General features: G+C 45.7%; 1 protein-coding gene across 5 annotated transcripts in view; it reads left to right on the forward strand.

Annotated features, from left to right (window-relative positions):
* Window positions 1–20,703, forward strand: part of FBXW11 (F-box and WD repeat domain containing 11) — a 70,419-nt gene that overhangs the window by 40,357 nt on the left and 9,359 nt on the right. For all 5 annotated transcript variants that reach the window (XM_065030380.1, XM_065030381.1, XM_065030379.1 and 2 more), the window contains 5 exons: window positions 6,988–7,174; window positions 8,507–8,597; window positions 19,221–19,358; window positions 19,610–19,728; window positions 20,367–20,616. In XM_065030380.1, the coding sequence (XP_064886452.1) occupies window positions 6,988–7,174; window positions 8,507–8,597; window positions 19,221–19,358; window positions 19,610–19,728; window positions 20,367–20,616 (785 nt within the window). The remainder of the gene's footprint in view (window positions 1–6,987; window positions 7,175–8,506; window positions 8,598–19,220; window positions 19,359–19,609; window positions 19,729–20,366; window positions 20,617–20,703) is intronic.

The following is a 20,703-nucleotide window of genomic DNA, read 5'->3' on the forward strand; positions in this document are numbered from 1 at the left end:
TGGTAATTCTTTTGAGCACAGGGACCACTAAACAAAGTCATTTAACAGTTGTTCGTATGACAAGCTCTGAAGCTTCTGTAGGCACTGGTGTGCTTGGATGCTGCCTGTGGGGACCTGGGGCGATGCTGCCGGGACGTGACAGCTTTCTGGGCTCTGCAGTGCTGCTGTTGATGCATTTTCACACGACCGGGAGGAATTCCGCTTTTGGAGGTGATGGGGGAGTTTTGGCTTATGTGCCAAGCGTGGTTGGAACCAACTTAGTAGTTAAAGGGGAACGAAGAACACGGGATAGGACACAGAAGTGATGTGGAACACACGTGCTCTGTTTTCCTAAAAAACAGGCTAAAAATGTGCCAAAGGGACATGAAAGCGGGTGTCTTTTTCCCCTACGCCTCCGTTTCGCAGAGGTTATTTTACAGAACGCTTTGGCCACGCACACAAAACCACGCTCCTCGTTTTGCCTGGAGAGCTGGCGCCCTGAGCTGCTGGGGATGATTCTTCCTGCTTCTTTTCAACATCTTGAATTTTGGTTTCTCCAGGGAATATCTGGGATTAACTAACAAATAAAGCGAACCAGACACTCATGGTCATAACGTGCAAGTATGAGCTTCAATTATCATTTTATTTTACTTGTTTTTATACCTCAGGGCTGATACTACGGTGATACGCAGTTCTTACATACTATATATTTATTCCTAAGGAATTGGATGGCTGTGGAAACTGGCACTTGTTTACACCACATTTTTATGGGTTTTGAAGATGTAAATACTGGGAACTGTTCCCATGCTGAGCCTTTCTTAAAGGTAACATGCTAGTTGAAGAACATCTGTATAAATTTACCCAATAACTTAATCCGACTTAGTTGAAATCAGTCCTGTGTTGGACTATAAAAGATAACAGGCAAGTACTACCTTTTAAAAGATAATTTTACTTCTTTCTGATAAGTGAAACTCCTTTGTTTTAAATGGAAATAGGTTTCGCTTCCTCTGGCCCTGCTGATTTTACACCTGTGAGAACGCAGGGAAAACGGAAGAAGTTTGTGAAATCTGGTTTTCCTTCAGTGGGAAAAAAGTGCTAATTCTGGTGTGTTTTCCTGTACGTGGCGGCAGAATGTGGAGTCTGCAGGTCTGTTCTCACAGGCTGGGCTGGGCTTGGGCTCTAATCCTGGGCCTGGGCCTGGCTGAGCCCGGCCCAGCTCTGCCATAGGCCGCCCGCACCCACCGGTGTTCCCTTCTGCCAGCATCAAAAATAACCCTCAAAAGACAGCGGCCCATAACGGACAACATAATTGCGAGTGTAACTTATACCGCCTCCGTGCCTTTGATTCTCTTAATTATCCTTAAGATTTTAATCTTAATATTCCTTGCGTGGTCTCATCCAGCTCGTGCCCCTTCCTTAAATTAATGACAACGCTGACCCTTAAGCACGACTCTGTAACCCTTGATGTAACCCTTCTATATCAGTTTAGTGTGTTAGAACAGAGAACTGTACCCTGCCGGGCTTCTTTGGAGATTTGTTGCCAGAATAATAAAAGCCTGTGCAGTTACATGATCTAAGTGACTGTTTCGTATCTAATGTTAGTCAGTTTTATAGGGCTGACATCCCACATTTGGGTATCTACGTATCTGTGCCTTGGACCTTTTCTACTGTATTAATTAGAGTAAATATTTTACTTCTCTTTTAATGCGAAAAATTGAAATCTGTGAACTTTTGCAAGCAAAGTCTGTGGATTTGGTGGCAAAGCGCTTGTGTGTTTGTGCTCAGTATGTAACTGCCAGGGCTCAGCATATTGATAGAACACAAGATGGTTGTGTTTTAACATCAGGAAACACTCGAGTTTCAGATGTTTTAAAAATCTGATTTTTATCTGTGGCCAGTGTGACACAGAATAGTGAAAATTACACATCTTAATAAAGGCTCCTGCCTTGTGGTTTGCATCTGGTCCTTAAAACTCCATGAAATATTTGCTTCCTGTTGAACAGTTGTGTGTGTTCAAGGTGCCCAGTCCCAGGCGGGTGTGTCCGTTATCGCTGCTGTGGGGATGTGGCAGCTGGGGAGTTATGTTGTTGAACACCTCAGGTTAGATCTGTTAAACATGAATGAGCATTTGGGGCCGGGATGACACCACAGGCAAGAGTCTGGAAAAGCCTTGGGTTAGTGAAGGGGGTGCGAACCAGCTGAGCCCTCGGCACTTGGGGTTTGTCTCTGCGAACACTTGCTCGGATAGTTCCATAAAACATCCTTCTGCAGGTAGACACTAAAGTCTAAGTCTTCTCAAGCGTTCCTGCCGAGGGTTTTGATTGCGGGGTGACAATAAACCCCGGCAGATGTATTGTTAACCCCCTTTTCCCCACCCCCGCTTCCCCCTTTTGCCCCTCCCGCTCCCCCCTTCCCACTCAGGACAGGTGATCGGGAGGGAAAGAAGGACCGAGAGAAGAGAGTTGGAAAAATTAAAACTGTTTTACTAATGCTGCTAATAAGAATAGAGAAAATAATACAAAATATACAAAACCAATCTTGAAAGTCTCAGCAACTGCAGAGCCGGCACCCAAAGTCCTGGACTGGACTCTGCAGCCAACCGGAGCTGGATTCGGTCTGTCACTAGGCCTCAGTTTGCAGGGACAACTTGCCAGGTCCTTTCCTAATGTCGGCCAGAAGGAAACGGGGTGAGATCCTCGTGATCTCCCACTTTTATATGAAGTATTCACGTGAATGGAATGTTATACACAGTTGGTCAGTTTCTTGGTCGCCTGTTTCTCGTGGTCCCTCTCCTGAGATGTGAATCTGTCCTTATCAATAACTTCACATTCCATTGCTATGTTTACCAAAACATGTATCTGCTTCTCCAGGAAAATGCAGCTAATATGAAGCTTTAGCTGACAGGCAAATTCACTGAAAGAGAAACTTGTTTTTTAACAAAACCAGGACAGTTCCTAACCTGGATAAAACAGAAGCCGCCTTAGGAAGGAAGATTTTTCACGTACTTTGAGTTAATTTGGGGAGTTATTCTCTTTAGGAACAGTTTTCTAGCCGTGTCTCTAAATGCTTGGTGCATACATTAGCGAGATGATTTCTTTTTCCAGTTGTGTTTTGAGAAGGACCTGGTCTTACCCTGATACTGCTGAGCTGCATTTCCAGACTTGACGCATGAGAGGCAGGTTCGGATCCAGATTCTCACAGCTGTTTCTAAGAGGGTCGTCATTGCTCTTTCAAACGCAGCTGTGTGAAAGGCCGAACAATTACAAAATGTCCCTGCTTTGTCATGTGTCATTTTTCTGAAGCGGTTCTGTGCAACTGCATTTAATCTGGAAAACCTTCCATTTGAAAGAGAGGATTTCACAAGGGAAAAGAAAACCGTGGGCTTCGGTGCTGCGGTAGCCTCGCGCTGCAGGGCGTGAGGATCGGAACCGAGCCCTGCTTGTGCTGTCCACCGTCCCCACCAGGACCCACATACTTTCTTCAGGGTCTCGAAATTGTAATTGAAATCAAATTCTCCTGCAACTACCTAAATGGCATGTCCATCCTTACTGGCACAAAGGATTTAAACTCCAACAGCTGCATTTCTGATTGTGGAATGTGCTCTGTGCTGCATATGAAACTCCTCAAGTGTTTGTACCTGATTCAGAAACACTTGCCTGCTATTGAAAACCAAAGTGCAGCAGGAGTCCTGGCTCTGAAGGGCATTTCGAGCTCCACTTCCACACTGACCCACTCAGTGGCTCTGAAAGATGGTACAGGTTTGCTAGAACAGGGAAAACAACCCAAACCCCCATCATCAGAAAACCACAGAACCACACACTTGTTGAGTTCAAAGGATGCTTTGCAGTGTAGCCTTTTTATTAAGTTGGTTACTGGTAGTTTTATAGCTCCTTGGAGTTCTCATCTCTGGGGAGGATAATTATTTAGTGTGTTGCCAGGAGATGGCAGTAACAGATAAACTTTGAAAATGTTATTCCATGGGTGAACATCATTGGAACATCTTCTGTTTGTCTGGCGCTTTCTCCCTTGGGAATTGTTCGTTTCACACGTGGCCTGTTTGTGATCTTTACATTTCAAAAATGGCTCAAAACCATAAGCAAGGTGTTAGCAATGTATTCAAACGCCAGCCTGGCTACTTGATACCGTAACCTCTCTTTAAGTACATGGTTGAAATACGTGGTTTGTTTACTGCTGTTTGACTAAAAGCGATTAGGTTTCCTTCATCTAAGAACGTTAGTGTATGTGTGTGGTGATTGTTTTACGAAATTATGCCAATTAGGCAAAATTACACTTCTCAGTTTTGGAATAAGAACAGCATCTGGTGCATCTGTTCAGCATGGATCCTGCTCTCCCACCTTTACTAGAGATAAATAGTGGCATTTTGAGCAAGATGTGCCTAGGGACAGCCGTGCCTTTGGCCGTGCAGTCTATTGCATGAACTTTGCATCGTTCGTTTGCTCATTCACCTGCAATCCTTCGGGTGCATGAGTAAAGAATTTTAGACCTTAAAAGTGCAGACACTGAAAGATTCACCTGTCCTCAGGGTGTCTCACGCTCCTTTGCAACCCAGACATAGCTGGAGCTTCTTTGCCTTCTAACAAGAGGCGCCAAGGTGACCTGGAGAGGTGGTTTGTGTCCCCGCTCCTCTCTGTGCCAGCGCTGGTTGAAGGCGCCGTTGTGGGGAGGACAGGACGGCACCCTCAGGTCTCCGTGGAGCTGGAACCTGCAAGTCGGTGCCTTGTCCTTCTGTCACACTTTCCAGAAACAACGGAGCCGTCAGTGTCAACGTGTCTTTTTAATAATTTCTGGGTCTGCTGGTTTGACCGTATAATACTTTTATATTTACTCTTAGTTTTTAAGTTTAAAACTTTGTAGTCATTCCTTTTTAGATTTAATTAATAACCTTGAAGCATAGCCTGATGTTAGTTGGACTGAATGATAATTTCGGTCATTTCTTAGCACTACGCTCTCTTATTGACTGACCAGGTGTCCCTGTGTGAGGTGAATATTAATACCCCTTTATCCCCGGACGACAGCGCCTGTGCTGGGAGGATCCTGAACACACCGACTGCCGTCCGGAGGGGGGGCAGAGGTCGCTCAGATGGTGTAAAATGGCCATTGAAAGAGAACGGGTGCTGCGCACGTCGCGCAGGAACCTCGGCGCGCCCTCTGCCGCAGGGTCTGCGGTTCCCGTGGTTCGTTGCCGTATCTCAGCACCGTTTGCTTTGGGAACTGCAGCGCTTTGTGCAGAAAACCCCTCCTCTTCCAAATATAATATGCCATGTGCTGCAAAAATACATAGAGGACAGTATGTGATTGTAGCGATGCACTAGGCAGCTTGGCCAACTGCCATTCATGGAAATTAAGTTACTCTAGATCTCTGGTTTAGTGGAGTTTTTTGGAAAGCAGAATTGCAGGTGCTTTGAAATAAGGACCAGGCTTACCGGTGATTTTGCTGTGACCAGTGATGCTGTAGTTGGAATACGAACACAAAAAGCTTGATTTCTGTTTTAAATTCAGTGCAAGTGTATTACCATTACCTAAGCGGGTTCTATGTGTGTACCTTTACTCAACTGCAATCACATTTTTAAATGTAACACCCTCAGCTGGAGAGAAGATTTAGGTAAAGACCAAAAGCAGGTGTGTGCAGCGTGCAGCGTGTCTTGAAGATTTATGCTGGCAGCTTACTGTATTTGTCCTCTTTGTTGGTGTGCTTATTCTTTCCACCAGCTTCAGCTTGGCTACCCGGTGCTTTTGGAGAACTATTAACTGCTATTTATGAAATAACATATAGCAGCACGTTACCTTACATAGACCTGGGTCAATGGACAGGACCCCAGGGTGGTCGATTTGAACTTCTGCTGGCGTGTTGAGTGCATTTAATATGTAAATCTAACCCTACCGTGATAGAAAAGGCTCACGGGGGTTAATAAGCTGCTGCTGGAAGCTGGGATCTTTGTGAGGAAAATCAGTGTTTCCTCAGTCCACTGATAACTACGGCTTGTTGCCAACATCCCGTGTGCTGCAGGTGAAATCAGAGCAGAGGAGAGTGTTTCTGGGATGTCTGTGATGCCAAAGAGCTTTCATTTGCAATAATGTTATTTTGCTTGCATCCACTGGCCCTGAAATAGATGCTGCGTTGAATATTATGGTCTGATTTACTCAAAATTGTTCCCAAAAACTTACTGCTCTTTAATTTTCCTCTAGCTGAAGAGAAGCCTCAAAGCCCCCAGCCTCTGTATAAGTCATTCAGTAATAATTTCTCCAAGTGTGGAGTCTAGCAACAGTAAACCATGAACCGGGATAACTGCCTCTGATGTTAAAGCACCATTTGCCATTAATGAATTGCTGTTGAACTCGCTGATTTGCCCTTCCCACCCCAGGCTGCAGGACACGGCGACACTGCACCTGCACGTTATAGAAGGAGATTAAATAGAAAGGATGTCCTTGCATTTGATAAAAGGAAGTTTTTGCACAAGCTTTGCTTGTGCTTCTGCTGGTTATGTGTGTGTTTGTTCCTGTGGAGTCTTAGACGCGTCTTTTTCTGAGTTAAATTATCTATTGTTACATGTAAGGGAACAGTGAAAGAACCAATATTTTAATTCTTTCCTACAGCTGCTTAGTAAAGCGTCTGCTTGAAGATAATCTCGGTTTTGGATCACGTAGCCCAGTGCGTTACATGCTCAAAAAGTCCAGGATTGTGTGTCCAGGAGAAGCAAAACGCTTTCTGCTGCTTGCACACTGTGCTGGATTTGGGTTTGTGCTCATTCTCACTCTGGAAATGGGACCGTCCAGCAGGCAGACTGTGCTGGGAAGGGAGTAAAGAGAGAGCTTTTGCTGTGCCTGTTTGGATTAATTTGTACCCAGTGCTTCTGTGTGTAGTGATTAAGTTATCACGTTGCTCCAGTGCCTTAAAGCTGTGTTGGCTTTCTATGAATGTCTTGCAAAACTTGTTTAGTAGTTTCCTGCGCAGCAATTGACGTTTCGATTGCCTTTATTTCTTTGCAGAGCAAGGCTTAGATCACATAGCAGAAAACATCCTTTCCTATCTGGACGCCAGGTCGCTCTGCGCAGCAGAGCTGGTGTGCAAGGAGTGGCAGAGAGTCATCTCGGAGGGGATGCTCTGGAAAAAGCTGATTGAGAGGATGGTACGCACAGATCCGCTCTGGAAGGGGCTGTCGGAGAGAAGGGGTTGGTAAGTGCCTTGCTGAGAAATATATTCACCTTTTATAGCGTTCTCCTTTGCACATTTCCCTAACGGTGAACTCGTAGTGGGTGGGTATTGTCACCCTGATCTCTGCTGTGGGCAAAAACTGTCACCTGCCCTTTGGCTTTGTCCCCTGTCCTGCTGTGCGCCACTTGCTTTCTTGCAGTAAGTCTGTCTGCAAATCACAGAATGGACTGGGTTGGAAAAGCCCTCAGAGATCATCCAGTCCAACCCTTGGTCCAACTCCAGTCCGTTTACTAGATCATGGCACTAAGTGCCATGTCCAGTCTCAGTTTAAAAACCTCCAGGGCCGGTGAGTCCAGCACCAACCTGGGCAGCCATTCCAATGCCTGACCACTCTCTCTGCAAAGAATTGCTTTCTCATCTCCAGCCTCAATTTCCCCTGGCAGAGTTGAAGCCCATGCCCCCTTGTCCTATTGCTGATGCCTGGGAGAAGAGACCAATCCCCACCTGGCTAGAACTGCCCTTCAGGTAGTTCTAGAGAGTGCTGAGCTCAGCTCTAAGCCTCCTCTTCTCCAGACTAAACAAGCCCAGCTCCCTCAGCCTCTCCCCATAGGGCTTGTGTTCCAGTCCCTTCCCCAGTCTTGTTGCTCTTCTCTGGACCCGCTCCAGCACTTCAATCTCTTTCCTGAGCTGAGGGGCCCAGAACTGAACACAACACTCCAGGTGTGGCCTCCCCAATGCAGAGCACAGGGGAAGGATCACTGCCCTTGTCCTGCTCACCACGCTGGTTTGGATACAGGACAGGATACATTTGCCTTCTTGGAAATCTGTAATTTCTGTTTCTCAGGGAGAACTAACAATTAGAATCAACTCACAAAAACTGGCAAAATAATGTTTTGTGGGGCTTTATCTCCAATTGAACTATTTTTTTGCTTAAAATGTAAAATAGTTGTTTGGGCCACAGGCACCTCTCAAAGGGAAACCGTTGATGTTTGTGGTCCTGTGCGGTAGGTGAAGAGATGTGTGTTCTGCTGTAGAAACCTGCCATTCTGTGCTCTCTAGTGGTGTGCCCAGGAAAATGCAAGAGGACGGCACCCTGCTGGCTGAAAGCCTCACAAAGCAGCCAACCCTAACATGGAAAACCATAAGGAAAAGCCCTGCTATCCTTTTAGTCTTGGACATTTTTAAATGAAGCTGTCAGATTGTAAAGTCACAAGGGTCTTAACGGCAATAATAAAAATTCTTACAGGTATTGCATGAGAATATGTCATGAGGTTTTGTTCTGTGCAGACTTTGGATTCCTTTAAAGTTTGGATTCTTTGTGGTAAGTTGAACAATATTTCTGCTTCTTTCTAGGGATCAGTACCTGTTTAAAAACAGACCAACAGACGGCCCCCCAAATTCATTTTACAGGTCCTTATACCCAAAGATAATACAGGATATAGAGGTACGTTTTCTGATATATAATATCCGCAGAGAAATAACGTTGCACGTTGTCAGCATTTCAAAGCTGGTGCATGTTGGAGCAATGAAGCGTATCATTGTATCTGTATCACCACTGCTCTGTGAGCTCTGGGTCTTCAGACAACGTAAAAAATACCCTCAGCAACTTCCTGCTGCACGCCACGCACTGACGTGTTGCTTAACACCCTCTTCTTTGCATTCAAAACTATTTTGAACTCTCCTGGGACTCTGGATTTTAATAAGATAGCTGGTTTGGGAAACTTGCTGCTCCAAGACTATTCCACATATGGCTGAACGTTCTAATAAGAAGTGATCTGAGGGTTAATGCCTGAAACAGCAATCACGTAAAATGTTGTAAGTCGTTACTTCCCAAGCACTCAGTGTTGCACGTGCAGCTTTCTCCAGGGTGTGGAGTTATTTTTCCCCCTCCAGTGGTTTGATGAGAACAATCAGTCCTACACTGATACATAAACGCAGGAAGGACCTTGATGCACTGTAGAAATTACTATTCTTTGACATAAAATTTTCCTTATGTAGTTTGAGTTACAAAGTTGGGCTCGCTCACTTGGTTTAAAAGGGTAAATCAGGATCACCTTGGTATTCTGGCTACGAGCAGAAGATGCCTTGCTCAGTTTGCTGTGTACGCACCGCAAAACTCTTTGGTTGTACTACAGACTGTGGTGGATTTATTTCAACCACGTGATGGATGTGAAATGATTGCTCTGAAATTCATGAGTGGGGGAAACGGGTGTTTTGATGTTTAAGACAGATGTGAACTAATGGAATCGTTCTGCTATGGGAAATGAGAGTTTGTGTCGCTCGGCACTCAGTAAACAAAACTATTCGCAACTCTTAACCTATCTCTAAAATGTATCTGCTGGGAAACAGCCAGTTTTCAGGTATTTTTTTATAACCCTTGCTACACAATTTATAAACATTTCCTGATAAAGAACTAAGCATGAAATGTAGCCCAGGCAGAATAAGATCAAACTTGATATTTCCTTGTGAGCTAAATGATACGCATTTTATTATTTGAAGGGAGATGTGTCCTCTCTGTAAGGAGCGACAGTGATTTTGCAATGATAGAGGCCCATGGGATTAAGGAGAACTCTTTATGTGATGTTTTCGTGCTTTCTGCAAGTTTCTGGCACTGTTGAGTAAAGAAAATGGGCAGAAAGCGGTGTGAAAAGCTGACCTGTGAGCTGTGGAACACCGCGGGAGCTCAGCGTTATTGTAACTCGGCTTTTAAAAGTTATTTTTGCTGAAACTCATTTGTTTAGGTGTAAATGGAATATTTGTATAGGAATTCTTAGTGTTAGAGATGGGAATGTCCCTTAGAGACGTTGTGAGGCCGTTCAGCCTTTGAACTGTCACCATCTGCTGTTTAATACGTCTTTGCTGTAGATGTGCTGGTACAGTGCAGGGGAAGGAAGCTCCTCAAGTGGACAGGTTTTCACAGGGTGAAATAAGCAGGAAAAAGCCCAAACCCTTGGGCTTTGCTTGTCGCTAATGCGTTAAATGTCAGCATTTTCAGTCTCTCAATACCTGGGAGTGGGGAATAAGTGCACCACCAAAATATATCATAGTGATGAATATGTTTCTTGAAAATCTAAATTTCATTAAGAGAACAGCGAATCTATTAAACCATCCAATTAAGAGGAAAAAATTGCACTTCACTGCCTGAAAAGGGCTCAGGTATTCAATATGGAGAGAAGGCACATCAGTGCTTGCAAGTCAAGAAAAACAGGTTGATAGTACTCTTTTCAATGCTATCTTCCTTTCAGAGTTTGAGCTCATAAGTTCTGGTTTCTCGTTCTCTGGTGCTCAGGCGGGTGATGTGATAAAGGTGAACGTGCGGAGTCGGGTTATCTGCTGTCAAACACGGCAGTTCAGGGGAAACCTCCTCTAGTTCTCTGCTTTCCACTTCGTGCCTGTGTTTATAGACCTGTGAAAAACCTTTGGTCTTCACTGGTTGTCCATCACTTGGGTAGAATTTAAGGTACCGACAAGTAACCTCAACACTGTCCATGGCCCGTTGGTAGAGCAGGGACGCGGGAAGGAGCCTGACCTGTCAGCTCTGAGGTTTTGCCTCTGAATCCACTTTAGCACAAGTAATTGTGAGCCTGTTTGCCCAAATTCAGGGGAAGAACCAGTGTTTATGTGTTTCCTTCAAGTCTCCTGACATATTGGTGTTTTCCACGTTTCCAGCCTAGAGAGGCGTTCGTGTTTCTGGTAATGGTCAAGGGCCAAGTCATTCTTCTGCTTCCAAAAGTCAATTATACATTTTCTAGTAAGTCACTCTTTAACACGTTTTTCACAAATTGCTTCCCTAAAGGACTGTCAAAAGAAGCTTTTAACACTGTGTAAAAATGTAGATGGTGAGTAACAATAACAACAAAATGTAGCTATAAATTCTTCTTGACTTTTCCTCCCCTTATTCTGTTTTTAAGCCTAAATCACAGAATCCCAGAATGTCAGGGAACACCCAGATGAGGTTACACAGGAAGGTGTCCAGGCGGGTTGGAATGTCTGCACAGAAGGAGACTCCACAACCCCCCTGGGCAGCCTGGGCCAGGCTCTGACACCCTCACCCCCAACAAGTTTCTTCTCCTCTTGCACTGGAACCTCCTGTGTTCCAGTTTGCACCCATTGCCCCTTGTCCTGTCACTGGTTGTCACCAGAAGAGCCTGGCTCCATCCTCCTGACACTCCCCCTTTCCATATTGATCCCCAGGAATGAGTCCCCCCTCAGTCTCCTCTTGTCCAGCTCCAGAGCCCCAGCTCCCTCAGCCTTTCCTCACACGGGAGATGCTCCACTCCCTTCAGCATCTTGGTGGCTGCGCTGGACTCTCTCCAGCAGTTCTAAAGTCATGTTTTCCCTCAGTTTCCTGCTTTTCCTGGTCATCCTTTTTCAAAGCAACATGCAGAAGCTCTTAAATAAGACTTTCATCTCAGCTGTGATGAAGAATTTTGTATCTCTTGAATACCAAAATGTTTTTTCTTCAAATATTTGCGTGGACTTTTAATAAGATCTGTGTGTTTCTGTCAGAGGGTCAGGGTTTAGGGAGCAGCGATGAGCCAAAGGCTACCACATTAGCATTTCTATCATTATATTTTTAGAAAACATTTCTGTTTATGTCCAAAGAACTTGATTTTTGAATGCAGTAAAATATATTTGATGTAACACAAAAATCTTGTCATTCAGTGGAGTACAAAGATTAACCAAATTCTGCTGCTGCGGCTGGCCCTAAATTGGGTTGCGAGTAGAGATGAGTTCAAAGGAGAACGCGCTCTGTCCTTTGGATCGACTGTCAGAATTTGAGAAGTAATCCAAAACCTGAATTAACAATCGGAAGGAAAAAGGATAAATAGCAAATTTGAATTGTTTCCCTTGGGTCCTATTTACATGTTGGGTCAACAGTCCGTGCAGCCGCAAGGTGATACGGGCAGGGACTTGGCAGAGTGAGGTTCCCGGGTCTCTCTGAAAATGTATTAGTGCCAATATCTGTTTATTTCATGCCAAACACATTTTAGGAACATAATGCACTTCTGAAATCACTGGATCTGAAAACAAGAGGACATTTAGAGATCTGAGACCAAATTCTTGGAAAGAGGTGGTTACTCTGCACCTCCTCTGTGAAGCCAAATATTTAATTAGGTTCCATTTCACGAGAGGTGCTCCAGTAATTGTACGTGTCTCCGAGGCAGATGTTGAACTGCCAGGCTCCCTTAGGAGCTTTTTTTTCTTAAGGCAAAAACCTGTTTGGGGCTCATTTTAAAAAGCTGGAGCTGTTTTCAAGCCCTTGTTCGTGGAGCTGATCTGGCGGGTGCAGAGCGTCTCGTGCCCGGGTGCAGCCCCAGGGTGTCCTGGTGCACGGCAGCTGTTTTAATTGGGCGTGTGTTAATTGGCACGTTGCTGGGATGGGAAGCTGAATGCTGCTCATTCCAGAGCCCCATGTCCCTGGATTTTTTCCATATTATTTGTGAAACTTGGCCAACTGTTCTGTTTTCCTCTCAGGATTAGCACAAGTATCTATATCTTCTGATGAGCTGAGAAGACTCAGTTCATCCATGTTCCCATATCTTTAGGCGCATGGCAAGTGCCCTCATCTTGTTTCCATAGAGACTTAGGCCCACCTAATGAAGATGGGAATTACAATGTGATTTTGCTGCAGACTCTAGGAAAATGTGCCAGGCCATCAGATCAGCACTATGCGTTCTTCTGAATTTTGAAAAAGTTCCAATTTTACATCTAGAATTGAAATTTGAAAGGGGGAAAAAAATCAGCTCTCACTGCTGGCATTGAGAGAGCTTTGTTTATGAGCATTGCAGTGTATGATTGCTGAGGGAATGGGTTTGTTTGGTGCTGTTGTAATGATGATGCTGGAGGAATTCTGTGCGCCTGCGTGTGGAGAATTTGGTCAGCAAATTTTTTCAGCCAGCCACCAAGATGCTGAAGGGAGTGGAGCATCTCCCGTGTGAGGAAAGGCTGAGGGAGCTGGGGCTCTGGAGCTGGACAAGAGGAGACTGAGGGGGGACTCATTCCTGGGGATCAATATGGAAAGGGGGAGTGTCAGGAGGATGGAGCCAGGCTCTTCTGGTGACAACCGGTGACAGGACAAGGGGCAATGGGTGCAAACTGGAACACAGGAGGTTCCACTGAAAGTTGAGAAGAAACTTGTTGGGGTGAGGGTGGCAGAGCCTGGCCCAGGCTGCCCAGGGAGGTTGTGGAGTCTCCTTCTCTGCAGACATTCCAACCCGCCTGGACACCTTCCTGTGTAACCTCATCTGGGTGTTCCTGCTCCATGGGGGGATTGCACTGGATGAGCTTTCCAGGGCCCTTCAACCCCTGACACACTGGGATTCTGTGATTGAAATCTCTGCTCCACAGGCGCTTTGCTGATGACGTTTCTGACCTACAAGGCTGGGCAGGGGCAGGACGGGGCAGGGGCAGGACGGGGCAGGGGCAGGACGGGGCAGGGACAGGACGGGGCAGGGGCTGCACTCCGTGCTGTGCGCCCCAGGCTGTGCTCTCGCGTGCCGCCGGGCACACGGCTCCTCGCAGACACCCCTTGCACAGGGCGCATCCTCGACTTGGATGGTTTTTAATTCACTTTGCCCACATCGCAGCTGCTTTTTTTCACAAACAGGCATAAAAGACTACTGGTTTTCTTCTGCAGGTTTGAAAATGGGAATAATTGATCCTGTTTGGGTACTTTGAATGCCCCTGTGCCCTGACAGGGCCTGATAAGTACCTGTTTAAATATGACTTTGTATTTTTACGGTGTTATGCATAAACACAGTTATTGTCTCCAGTGGAAACTAAACGGTGCAGTAGTGTTGTCAGCAGCATTGTTCTTCGCCAGGTGTTGTGCAGAGCCCAGGTGTCAGTGAAGCACCTCCAGGGACCTCTCTCTGTTTTCATTGCTGTTGCCTTGTAGTTTTAAGATTTCCTCTCCAGATCTGGAAGTTACAGCAGTACTTCTCTACTGCTTTGCCCGTTCAAAGTTAGTTTATTTTGATGTTGCATCTGTAACCCAAAAGCTTGAAATTCGGTGGCCTCTGAAGTGTGTTTTACCTGGTTGGTGGAAATGGGAGGAAAGACCAGCCAGACATGGATGGATGTCCCCGTGATCATCACGGCGTGCAGCTGCAGAGATGGAAAGGTTTTTATCAGATGCTGCCCTCGAATCTCTTTTGGGATGTGGTGCTTCGTGGCTGTGTTTGCAGAGGTGCTTGACAGAGAAGAGAGCGCTCCCAGGGCGGATGGACGGCTCTGTCCATCCGCATCCTGCTGTCCGCAGTTCTGAGCAGGACGCACCAGGATCCTTCATCCCCTCCCTGGGGAAGGGGAGCAGCTGTACCGGTGCGGTCGGCGATGGCCCAGCACGGCCCCAGAACAGCTTTTACGCTTGATTTACATGGGAGTCACCCGAGTTTCTCATGTCCTGCCCCTGCGGTGTGTTCCATCTCCTCCAGCAAGTCAGGCATTGCCCTCCTGGGCAGTGAGACTGTCCTAACGCTCAATTACTCTTCTCTAGGTATGAAACTTCCGTTTATGTTGTCTCTTTTTTTACCTAAGCTCTCTGGTGTATAACACCATTTTGGCACTTAGAGAAAACACTGTTCTTTATGCTTAATAAAACGGTCAGTATTATACTGCCAGCTTTCTTCCGAAGGGATTTCCTATATTCCTTGTATGTCCCTGGCCTTTAATGCACCTCCTGAAGTCTCCTTTTCCTCTTGAAGCGATGCGTGGATTCCGTTGTCCAGATTTGTCTTGTTCAGCATCATAAGGTTGCTCTGTTATTTTTAAAAGGGTCCGGCAAAGTTACAGTGTGACTCAGGACTAGTTTTACTTGGTGGACCTTTAAGCAGCTTTATACATGTTGAATCAATCGCATGCAGAAAGAGACAACACTTCATCAGTTTATATTGTCCACATTTGGATCTTATCTAAGCAGCTGTAAACATTAGGAACTTAACTTTTAGGTCTCAAATTCTGCCAAAAAAAATCAATATTTAATTGTAATTGTCTCCTGTGCCTGTTCTGTTGGCAATGAAACTATGCTGCTGCCAGAGGTGACAGCGTGCTCGTCTCCTGGTGAACATGGCCTTGGGTACGTCGCACCCGCCGCCAAAACTCTTCACTATCCCTTGAGATGTAAACCCCATCGAACGTACGACCGCCCCGTTTTCTTGTTCGTCACTTGGGTGATGCGGCCGGTCTGAGTCCGGGGCGTTTGAGGGATGCTGGATGCGGTGCAGGTAGGTTTTCAGCTGCGCTGCTTTGGCACAGGGGTTTCATCGCTGTCCCTGTACAACACCCACGCCAGCGCTCATCCAGCCCCTGTGCTCTGTGGGTTTTTAGCTGTGTTTGCTGCTGCCTGCCCACCAGCAGCTCCTTCCCAGCGGTTTACAGAAGTGATGATCCTCACCAGAAACGTGCTGATGCTCTTGACCTCCAGGTTCTGTCCCCGGGCTGCTCTGGGCACAGGCTCTGCTGCAGGCGCGTTTTGTGCTGCGTTGCACTGATCCCGCGTGCTCAGAGCGGTTCCTGCCGCTGGGCAATGCCAGGACAGCTGGCTCACTGCAGGTGCCTCCTGGGGTCCAGTTATTATCTCAGCAATATTATTATTATATCACATTATCTCAGCAATAAGCATCACGTAGCCCTTCTTCTGAAGGCCAAGAGAGAGACAGCGAAGCTCTTTGGCCGTTACTGCCTGACAGCAGCTTGGAGACCCAGCGGTGAAGTCCAGATCCAAGCCCGGATCTAGGCAACCCATATCCTTCTTCCAGAGCTTGAGGCTTTTTCTTTACCCCCTCTAATGGTTTTGGCATCTTCAAAAGCTCTTAGAGAGGAAAGACCTCAAAGCTGCAGGGAGCCTGGTGCTGTGGCCAAGCTGTCATTTTGTCCTTACTTATCGAACCCTCTTAACTTCATAATGAATGAAATATTAAGCCCACTCCGCCTCCATGACATAAGTTCATTTCCTTTCTTCTGCCAGAGTCAGGAAGGGATTTCTTCCTTCTTTTAAAAGAAAGCGTGTGAAGGAGAGGGATTTAGATTCTGACTGCCCCTGGTGTACATACTTAATGCTTCAGGAGAAGTCCTAATGAACATAACAAATGCGTAGGTCCCTTTTTCTCCTGCCCCATTCATGCCGCAGGAGGAGTGTGTGTTCAGAGGGAACAGAAGCTCCTTGATTCTGGGGATTAAGAAAAACCCTCCTGCTCTGCAGTAACATTCACAAGAATAAAAATGCAACGTTAAGCCAAGGAACTGAACACAGTGTACAATATCAAATGGGAAAAAAATCCTGTTCCTAGTACATTATCCTTAGCGCTTCCAAAGTATAGCAAATGTTCCAAGTGTTAATCCAGATGAACTGCATCTCTTTTTTGCTGTGCATCTTTGTACCAGTGAACACATTCTGGCATGGTCAAGGCTTGGCTATACCTCTGCGTCTTGGGCTATTATCTGCGTGTACTTTTCTCTCTACATGTCTTTTTTTTATCCATTTATGCATTTCTTCAGCTGCCAAATGGCTCTCCTGATGTGGCAGATGCTTTGGCCTCATTCTTGGTCTTTATCCCTTGTAAGGCCAGACCGTGTTGGTGGTGCAGCTCATGTCAGCTATTGCTCTCGTCAGCTTTTAGCAAAGCGCCAGAGACGGTGTTTCTGTGTGTGTGAACTGAGGAGATATAGTTCTGCAACATCGTGCTTTTCATTGTGAAACCCAGGTTTACAGGCAGTCATCTTGGAGACTTTGAGGGGATCTGTAGAAAATAGAGTGGTGGGTGTTGCATATATCGGTATTAGGTTTGGTACTGTAAATGTGCAGATAAACCATGGGTGTCATCAGCATTGACTCCCTGGTGCTTGTCACAGCCCATAAGCCCCCTTGTACCCACATGCCCACCTACTCGGCACATACAGTTTATTAAGATATCTCCTGGAAAGGGGTTGCAGATGAAGACCTTTACGAGCTGCGCTATTCGGTAACCACCAGACATTTCCTACAGCCAGAAGCTTTAATGCGGTTGCCAGTATCGTATCAAACATGTTCCTTCTCCAAGGGTCCTCCAGTTTGCCCACCCACTCAGCCGTATTCAGTCATCTAAAATAATGTTATTTCTCTGTATGTCCACATCTGTTTTCACTCTCTTGCCAATTGAACCGCTGCTGTATATTCTCTGTGTATCGTGGCTACTTTCCCAGCATATTGAAAATTTACGCAGCGTAAGGGGATTTTACAAGTTCTTGAAAAACATGAAGTATTTTCCCACAGTAGCCGCGCCGTATACCGTCTGAGTGAAATGACATCTATTCTCAGAATTCAAGTGTGCACCTGCATATGACTTACTGCTTTATTGTGCCTTCACACAGATACAAATAACACTTGAGTTTCTTTTATTTAAAGCCAATATTTCCTCCTGGCGAGCTTATTGAGTAGCTTCCTATAATGAGCTACGAGTTAAGCCAGCTTGTGTCCCACGTGTCTGGTGAGCAAACTTTTACTGACTCTTTCTCTGGGAAACTCCTACAAGCAACGTTTCTGATTTGTGGTGTTCTTAGTGCCTTCTGTAGCTATCGGTGGTCACTGTCACTAACTCCAATCTGTGATGCTTTATCTCCTGTGTCTTCAGCGTCAGTATTGCATTTTCCAATATCTTCCCTTCAGATCTACAGTTGCGTTGGTTCATGCTGTTAACGTCTACAGTCCTCTCCAGTTTCCGAGAGTCGCGCCTGTAGCGGCAAAGGAATTAAGGAGTTGCGGTTCTGCCCTCCTAGCGCAGATGATGAATGTTGAGCTCAGGTTTAGCAGCGTCTGTCCTTCCTCTTGCGCCTCCGTCCCGTGCTGAGCACAGCGAGCAGCCGCTGCCTTCAGGGCAGGAGTCCAAGGCTGAGCTCAAGCATCAGGTTTGAACGTTTTAAGCCCAGTTCCCAGCCTGACGATCAGCAGCACACTAGCTGGCCAGAAAAGGGGATCCCAAACTGGTGGATGATTTGCTATCTTAATTTCATTAACTTCCCCACCAAACTGGAAGAGAACAACAGGGGATAAGGAACTTATCCACATGTTCCTCTAGGAGCATCACTTAGTACTTAGGATTTAGAGAAATTCCTGTGGCACATCGGGTTTGTATTACGACTGTGTATAATCCTGTCCAAATTGCATAACGGGAGACAATTGAAGGAGCAAATGTGTGGAGAGGACAAAGCAATCGGTTGGTTTTCCCTCAGAGCAGACGTTTTCTTGGAATTGGGGTGTCACAGCTGCACTGCACTTTTGTCTTTAGTAAGCATTTCAGTAGTTTTCCAGGCTTGGGGGGGCTGCAGAGGTGCCTGCTATTGCTTTGAAAGTTATCAATGTGCTTTTCCAATCAACCTGACAGTTGATCAGCTCCTTCCCAGGCTTCCATGCAGCATTTGGGGCGGGAACCCAGGAAAATAAGTAAATAAATGCTGTGTTTGAGTGCCTGTGCTGGAAGACGGGAACATCCCAGGCTGTGTAGGTGCTGCAGGTGCCGCTCTGTGCCTGCATCCTCTCCTGGTTGTTGTTACGAGTCATAAAGCTGATTAAAACAAGGACGTCATTCTGGTTCTGCTGTGGAATATTTTGTGGATTTTAAGGTGTGTCAGGGCTCTTAAAACGTCTCTCACAATGAAGATGTTGAGTGTTTAAGGGGTTAAGAAAGGAAAGGCCCCAGCACTCCCGCAGGCTCTGCCTTGGGCTCAGCAGGGATGCGACATTATTAGTTACACGAGCTCCTGCTTTAATCTGTGCTGCTTATGTCAGATGGTCCTGGAATCATGGGGGATAACTGAATCGTTACAAAATTTCTCTCTCTAACGGCTCCTTTGGAAATTCTCATTAAGGTTAGTTGACTGTGATTTTCACCACTAAACACAGCATTTGTCATAAAAAAAAACAAACAACCTCCCAATTCCAATTCATTGCTTTGTGCGTTTTTATTAGGGTGGGGAGAAAATACATGATCAAGTTTGACATACTTTGAGGATGACGTGTGTAGCAGTGGAAGGGTTGCTGTGTGTGCTGGAGCAGTCGTGCCTGGCTCCCCATTGTTTCCCCTCTCAGACTATAGAATCCAACTGGCGATGCGGACGACACAACTTGCAAAGGATCCAGTGCCGCTCCGAAAACAGCAAAGGTGTCTACTGTTTACAGTATGATGATGAAAAGATTATCAGTGGCCTACGAGATAACTCCATCAAGGTAAATGCTTTTGTTCCGCCTTTCCCTTAAAGGTAGGTGGGCGATTCTGCCTTGGAATGGCAGCTGCTTGTGTCCTTCTGTGATGGTTGGTTACTTCACTGTTCTGTCAAAGCTAAAAGGGAGGACAGGTGAATTACTTGTGTATTCTCCCTGCTAGCGCCGGTTTTCTTCCTTCCTTCTCTGTTGTCACAGTGTTCAAGTCTTGGATATAAATGGATGGTAAGCCATTTCTACTTCTTGTTTTTAAACAGATTTGGGACAAGACAAGCTTGGAATGTTTGAAGGTATTAACAGGACATACTGGCTCGGTTCTTTGTCTGCAGTACGACGAGAGGGTCATCGTAACTGGATCTTCAGATTCTACAGTGAGGCGAGTGTTAAGTTTTTGCACAAATATTATATGAGTATTAGGGCTGGGAATACTTAGAGTAATATCCAAATATCAGAAAACATGCCGAATATTAATGTCATACTGTTGCTTACAGTTGGCAAAGCATCACATTCAGTAGTTCTTTTTTTGCCAAATTTCCATCGCATTTATTATTATCCATCTTATTTATTATTATATGACCTGTATGATTCAAGATATATCCTGAAGCTGTAGAATGGCTGGTGGCTCACTATACAACCTTATGTAGGGTTTCTTATACCACCTTCTGACACCTCTTAATTATGACTCTTAATGAAGGGGTACTTGGTATATATGGAGCACTTGTTCGACTGCAGTTTTGACGATACTGAGTTTAAATTCTTGTATGAATTCAACAGTCAGTAGATGTCCAATACAGAGACGCTCAGGCCTGGTTCAGTGGAAGGGCCTTGTCTCCATGGTTCACCCATGCAAATCTCTGCAGAAGTTGTAAAAAGTTAAGAACTGGTCAGAACACCCTTCAGGTATTTAGCGATTTTTCACTTCACGTAAGCTAGTAGGTAGCCCTTGAGCAGATGTGCCTGTTTATGCTCTATACCATCATCCTTCAGTTGGGATAAAATTACTTTCTGTTGCAGAGTTTGGGATGTAAATACAGGTGAAGTTCTGAACACGTTGATTCACCACAACGAGGCAGTGCTTCATTTGAGGTTCAGTAACGGCTTAATGGTGACGTGCTCCAAGGACAGATCGATCGCTGTTTGGGACATGGCGTCGCCCACCGACATCACCCTGCGCCGTGTCTTGGTTGGCCATCGTGCTGCCGTCAACGTAGTCGACTTCGATGACAAGTATATTGTGTCAGCGTCGGGTGACAGGACCATTAAAGTAAGTTGGCGAAGCTCCAGTCAAGGTCCACGTGTCTACCCAGCCAGAAAAGCTTCCGAGTGTTACTTGGCTCTGAGTATCCCAAGT

This window comes from Columba livia, chromosome 14, assembly GCF_036013475.1.
Source record: "Columba livia isolate bColLiv1 breed racing homer chromosome 14, bColLiv1.pat.W.v2, whole genome shotgun sequence".
NCBI lineage: Eukaryota > Metazoa > Chordata > Aves > Columbiformes > Columbidae > Columba > Columba livia.